This window comes from Olea europaea, chromosome 18, assembly GCF_002742605.1.
Source record: "Olea europaea var. sylvestris chromosome 18, O_europaea_v1, whole genome shotgun sequence".
NCBI lineage: Eukaryota > Viridiplantae > Streptophyta > Magnoliopsida > Lamiales > Oleaceae > Olea > Olea europaea.
The window spans coordinates 25,411,351-25,417,657 of NC_036254.1; the positions used below are offsets into that span (position 1 = coordinate 25,411,351).

Consider the following 6,307-nt stretch of genomic DNA (forward strand, 5'->3'; position numbering starts at 1 on the left):
TCATGGGATTCACAATTTTTTAACTACACTTTTTTTTTTTTTTTTAAATTTTTATGCTTCATAAATTGCTAAATTATTTCACGGAAAATGATTCTCTTCACTATTCATATTACGGGAAGGGGTAGTCTCGTCATTCCAAAAATTGAGATTAATAATTCAGGTCTGCTATCTCTGTCTCTAGCTGGATCAAGAAAACCCATCTTTTAAACTTTCTTTGCAAGTTGATGAAGGAAAAAAAAAGTATTAATATCCGTGTGCGAGGTGCGGGGTAGGGTGGGGAAGGATGGGGTTGTTGATATTAAGAAGGCATCTAATTTCTTTATTTTAATGCTCTTGTTTTTTGTTGGTCTCTCTTTCGAGAAGGCGATTGCAGAGAACAACAACAAAGGTCTCAGTGCAAAGAGAAAACAAGGATAGAAAGAGAAAGATAGAGAGAGAGAAACGACAGCCTCAGAAACAACAGACAGAGAGATATGGAGAGACCTAGGTATATAGACTCGGAGAGAAATTAAAAAGAGAAGAATTCAAACAGTTTTATTTATTTTTTTCTCCGAATCCCACAGAGAAAAGAAAACGATGTCTGAGAGCTCTGCACACTTTTACAACCTGCAACTATAAGAGGTATGTATGTACAAACATGAATTGAAAAAGCTGAAATTTTTATGTGAACGACAACAAAAGACTCATTCGATGCTTTCACTTTTACTCCTCACTTCCTTAATTATTCTTCTTCTCTTTCTGCTCTTCTTTAATCTTGTGTTATTTTCTATGTCGTATTATGTGTTTGATCAACAAAACTCAAATTTCCATGACGGGTTTTTCTTTTCTTGGATGGATCCAATGAAAAAAAAGAGCAGATAATACAGAAGAAGGTGGGCGGTTGTTAGGGGGCTAAAAAGGACGTTATGATGAAGAAGAGGATACTGATATGGGAATAGCGGCAGCTCCACTCTCTTCTGTTACTTCTCATTCGAAGGGTCATAATTCAATCAAAATCTTGGAGAAAGAAAATTACTTCAATTCTATGTCCCAAGAATTTCATCAAGGTGTATTCAGTTTCTTGAATGGATTCGAGAGATCGCAACAAGAACAGCAGCAGCGGCATCAGCATCAACCGCAGCTCGTAACACAGCAGATCAGCCGGGATAAACTCAGAGTTCAAGGCTTTGAGCCGGCACTTCCATTGGTAGGTATGGAAGAAGAATCCAGTGGACTTCCGGTGTATGAAACCGCCGGAATTTTGTCTGAAATGTTCAATTTTCCATCTGGTACAGCCACAGCTACGGAATTATTAGAGAACCAGATATCACAGAATTACCGGAATTCAAGACAAACTCCGCCTACCGGAGCCGTCTCCAGTGACTGGTTCTCCAATCGGCAAGGACTGGGGGTGAGTGGTTTAGGGCCTTTGGGAGATTCAAAAGAACGGACTATAGTTAGTGACACTGCTCATCATCACCACCAGAACCAGATTTCAGGCATTAATGCAGACTCTGCAGCAGCCATGCAGCTTTTCTTGATGAACCCACAACAACAAAGGTCACCATCTCCATCTCACTCTCATCATCCTTCTCAGCCTTCATCCTCATCTACTCTCCACATGTTGCTTCCAAATCCATCTTCTTCTTCCACTCTCCAAGCCTTCCACAACCAAGAAGGGGCTTTTGGCGGCGGCTGCTCATCCCAATTTACCTGGGTTCCAAACAGTGGCAACGACAGCAACCCTAATGAAATTCCGGGAGTTGTGGAAGGACAAGGGCTTTCTTTATCATTATCTTCTTCACTACAACACTTGGAGGCAGCCAAGGCTGAGGAATTGAGAATTGGAGAAGGAGGGATGCTATTTTTTGGTCAAGGTGTAGGGTCAACTTCAACGCCATACCAATTCAAGAATCTGGGTGGTGGTGTTGGTAATCAGCCACTGCATTTACAAGGGGTAGTGGGTCCGAACCACCAGCTACAGGTCGGATTAGGGTCTTCCTTTTCATCGGTTCACATGTTAAGGAATTCAAAGTACGCGAAGGCGGCTCAAGAATTGTTGGAAGAATTTTGTAGTGTTGGTAGGTCTCAATTCAAGAAGAATAAATTTGGTAAGCAGAATACTTCAAACCCTAGTTCCAATCCAAGGGGCTCCGGTGGTGGCGGAGGAAATTCACCATCGTCTTCAAAAGATCCAACTCCATTATCAGCTGCTGATAGGCTCGAGCATCAGAGAAGGAAGGTTAAACTATCATCTATACTTGATGAGGCATGTAATCACTCTCTCTCTACATATCATCAAGCGCTGAAATATCTCTCTCTCTCTTCCTCTACATATCATCAAGGGCTGAAATTTCTTGGTAATTTAGTCCACCATGGGATACATAAAATCCTGGTAAATTTCCCAGAAATTATATTTTTTTGGCAAGGCCGGCCACCCTAGATTGAATTTGTTTAATTTCATGGAATATATCTCTATTTTTAAACCCAAAAATTTCATTTTTATATTAGTGGGGTATAATTAGGGCATATAGAATTTTCATTCGGTGAAACTTTGAGAGACGAACAACCAACACTATGAGATTCACGTCAATAAGAAAACTGTTTAAATTTTATTGGGAAGTTAGCCATATTCTTGATCTTGAATTACTGTTAGATCTACATGGATGAATTTCTCATTTTTTCCTCCCAACTTTTACAAGTCAATAGATGTCCATTCAGTTGACTTGCCCATTAATTTTCTTTCTATCGTCAACATTTGATTATGCTAATAATCCTAGTCCTACGTAGGAAATCTTATTGTCTGTATTCGGAAAAAGAAGGCCTAACGGGAGAGAGATGGGTATATATTCAACATATTAATATCGGAAATCATTTCTCTGTACCAAGATATGATTCGACAATTATTTTTCTACTCTAGACCCCTTATGTGCAATAATGACGATAAAGTCCACTCTTAATTTTGAATTACTTGAAATTAAAAGTAACTTTTACTTCTTAAGCTCGGCCAAACATGTTGATCAACAAATTATTTGCAGGTGGATCGAAGATACAACCATTACTGCGAGCAGATGCAAATGGTGGTGAATTCTTTCGACATGGTGATGGGATTTGGAGCGGCCGTACCATACACATCACTTGCACAGAAGGCCATGTCTCGCCATTTCCGGTGCCTGAAAGACGCCATAGCAGCACAATTGAAACACTGCTGTGAGCTTTTAGGAGAAAAAGATGCTGCTGGTTTATCAGGAGTGACCAAAGGAGAGACTCCAAGACTCAGAATTTTGGAACAAAGCCTTAGACAGCAAAGAGCATTTCATCAGATGGGAATGATGGAACAAGAAGCATGGAGACCCCAAAGAGGCTTGCCTGAACGCTCTGTCAACATTTTGAGAGCTTGGCTTTTTGAGCATTTTCTGCATCCGTACGTTTTTCAGCCCTTTTTTCTTTCAACTAATTCGTTGAAAATGAATCTTCTTAACAAAAGTTCATCACCGCAATAATTTCATTAACTGCAGTTTTCTATGATTAGACCATGCTCGACACATTTCATTATTCTTTCTTTTTCTTCTTGCGATCATCGTTTAGACTTCAAAGGTTCAGTACTATAAAGCAGTGTTTTTTTCAAGTTCTCTCGTTCCTTTCAGTATTCTATCTCAATTACGTAGGGTTTGTAACTATTAACTATAACACATATTAAGATCCCAGCAGTTTCTACCTTACATTTTCATCGCAACATGGAAAGAGGTCTACTATCTGGCAGCCACTGGTAGTAGTTTTATCATGATTCTACATTTTCACACATATGATATAGGTACAACCCGTCCAAATCTCTCTCTCTCTCTCTCAGATATAGCACGGGCCCCTCCTCTACGTTACTCTTGATCGTTTTAGAAATAACATTTATTCATTTGAATTTAGTTTTCAGTGTGGAATTTAAAACTGTGACAAGAGCACTATTTTCAAAAAGCACGACCTCACTAAAGTATTTTGTTGACCTTAAGAGAAAAACATATTTATTTAAATTTACAGTGCTATTCATCCTTCCCTTTATGCATGCTAGTATATAAAAAAAATTACATTTTAATATATATGTGGATTTTGTAAATGTTAAAAGAGGGGTGACTGGGCGTGCAGTTGTCTACTTTACTTCTGAATCTGCTGCTGTACAGCTTGCTGCAACTGATTATTATTTTTCCCTCTTAGATTTTAATGCCCACGCAGGAAAAAAAGTAAAGAAAGCTTTAGATCCAATTTACGGAACAACGTATAAAGCTTGTGCATCTCTTTATATGGTTTGGGTAAGAATTCTGAATGTAATGTCCTTTTCTTTTCTGTTCTCTTTCTCAGGTATCCAAGCGATGCAGATAAGCATCTGTTGGCTCGACAGACTGGTCTATCAAGAAACCAGGTTGGTTTGTTTTTTTGTTTTTTTTATACGTAATCACGTTTCTCTTTCACAATTTGCATGACACGATTTGATGAAACTTGTTTAGTTACCATAATAAAAACACGATTTCTTTTTTACTATTCTGAGAGATTTTGCATGAAATTTGGTTTTTTTATTCTTCTTTCTGTTTAAGAAAAAGTTAAAGACTTTTCAATTATTTCTTTTGTTTCTTTGGATTCTTTCCCACAAAGAGAAATCTGAAATGGAGAAAAGAAACCCTGTCAATATAGAAGCAAGTAGAGCGAGACATGAAAAATTTGCAGCTTTCAATCTTTCTATTTATTCAAAGTTCAAACAAAATAAATCAAGCCTCTCTCTCTCTTACGTCCACCACACATTGAAATCCACTCAAGAAATACAATAAATTAATTTGCACTAGAAACATAAGACTTTTGCTAAATTTTTCTTTCTTTTTCAATCATTTTTTTCAGTTCTAGCGGTAATTAATGCACTCTCATGCATACTACCCTATAGTGAAGTTAAGACAAAGGTTCCACGTTTTGAATTATCACTGATCAGAAAATGAAAAGAATTTTAAATGTAAACTTTATTCTACAAATAATGTTTCTTTTTTCTCAATTAAATTAATCCTTTCAGGTTTTCCCTATTCACAGTGAACTCTAGTAAAGTTAATCTTAACATCGTTTTTAAGATATATATATATATATATAAAATTAAACTGTTATTGTTCTCTAATCAACCGTAATTTTTTCTTAGTGATAATATTGAATGAGTCAACGGGGAAAATGACAGTAAAAATCTCACAAATTCTTCGTTGGCAGATTCTGATGAAACTAGTAAAACTTTCATGAAATTTCTAGAAGTCGTTCGCCGGTCTGGTCAATTGAAGTGAAATCTTGACTTATATGGTCTAATAATGTTGAGTTTGTTTGCTGTGTGAGATTCCAGGTCTCAAACTGGTTCATTAATGCCAGGGTCCGTTTGTGGAAACCCATGGTAGAAGAGATGTATCAACAAGAGGCCACTGAAGAAGAGGCAGAAGAGAGAGAGACTAATGCACAAACTCCAAGACAACAGCAGCAGTCCAATACCAACATTGCTGCAGAGACAGCTGCTACTGCTTCTGCAATTACTCCATCAGGCAAAAGATCCCAAATCAATGAACAAGAAAACGACCATTCATTCGTTGCAATTAATACTCACTCTTCATCGGAAAACCAGGCTACACAACCCAACATAATGCCTGATTCCACCTCCGCCGTGGCAGCACAATCTTTTCCGGCAGCCGCTCGCCACCAATATGGGACTGTTGATGCTGTTTCTGGGAATGCTGACATTGATGAATCTACGCTTATAAGATTTGGGACGAGTACAGGTGACGTGTCACTCACACTAGGGCTACGTCATGCCGGAAACCTACCGGAGAAGAGTCCCTTTTTAGTTAGAGACTTTGGGGGATGTTAGAGCTAAAAGATACGGCACTTATAAAATAAGTAAATCTCGACAGTTGGTCTGTCTTTTGCTTAGTGGATTATTTTTTGTTTTCTTCATCTCTGTAGACAAATACATAATTAAAAAAGTAATTTTCGTAAGGTGAACTAACTTTATCATAATTGTATAGTTATAATATTCTGTATATGTTAAATATACTAGACTCAATTTAAGGTGGTTGTTTGGGTCCAACGGGAGATGACGTGAGGTAAATGTTCATAATTTAATTAACATGCATTATCTTTTGAAAATAATGCAAGACGGATAGAATATGAATTTATTGGACGACTAACATTGGGTCTTTGTCTCCCATCTTAACTAAAAGTTTAATATATGTTATATTTAATCAATTTATGATTTTCCCTTAACATGTCTCGCAAGATAGTCGATCCTCTAAAAACACTTAACTTGGAGTGCAAATGCTGG

At 37.5% G+C, this 6,307-nt stretch overlaps 1 protein-coding gene across 4 annotated transcripts; it reads left to right on the forward strand.

Moving 5' to 3' along the window:
• The first annotated feature begins 318 nt into the window (after nucleotides 1-318).
• LOC111367932 (BEL1-like homeodomain protein 4) lies at nucleotides 319-6,054 on the forward strand. Of its 4 annotated transcripts, none has more exons than XM_022989051.1 (5): nucleotides 319-621; nucleotides 853-2,374; nucleotides 3,018-3,403; nucleotides 4,330-4,390; nucleotides 5,339-6,054. In XM_022989051.1, the coding sequence occupies exons 2-5, from the start codon at nucleotides 929-931 to the stop codon at nucleotides 5,852-5,854; spliced, it is 2,409 nt and encodes an 802-aa protein (XP_022844819.1). In that variant the 5' UTR covers nucleotides 319-621; nucleotides 853-928; the 3' UTR covers nucleotides 5,855-6,054. The 4 variants fall into 4 exon arrangements, with proteins under 4 accessions (XP_022844819.1, XP_022844820.1, XP_022844822.1 ...); XM_022989052.1 differs by having other exon boundaries at nucleotides 858-2,374; XM_022989054.1 differs by having other exon boundaries at nucleotides 323-621; nucleotides 853-2,248.
• The last annotated feature ends 253 nt before the right edge of the window (nucleotides 6,055-6,307 follow it).

Excerpts from the sequence above, each read along its gene's own strand:
- LOC111367932 (XM_022989051.1), top strand. The coding sequence starts at position 929 with ATGGGAATAGCGGCAGCTCCACTCTCTTCTGTTACTTCTCATTCGAAG. Across the intron at positions 3,404-4,329 it reads TTTGAGCATTTTCTGCATCC|GTATCCAAGCGATGCAGATA; the intron begins GTACGTTTTTCA and ends TCTCTTTCTCAG. Across the intron at positions 4,391-5,338 it reads CTGGTCTATCAAGAAACCAG|GTCTCAAACTGGTTCATTAA; the intron begins GTTGGTTTGTTT and ends GTGAGATTCCAG.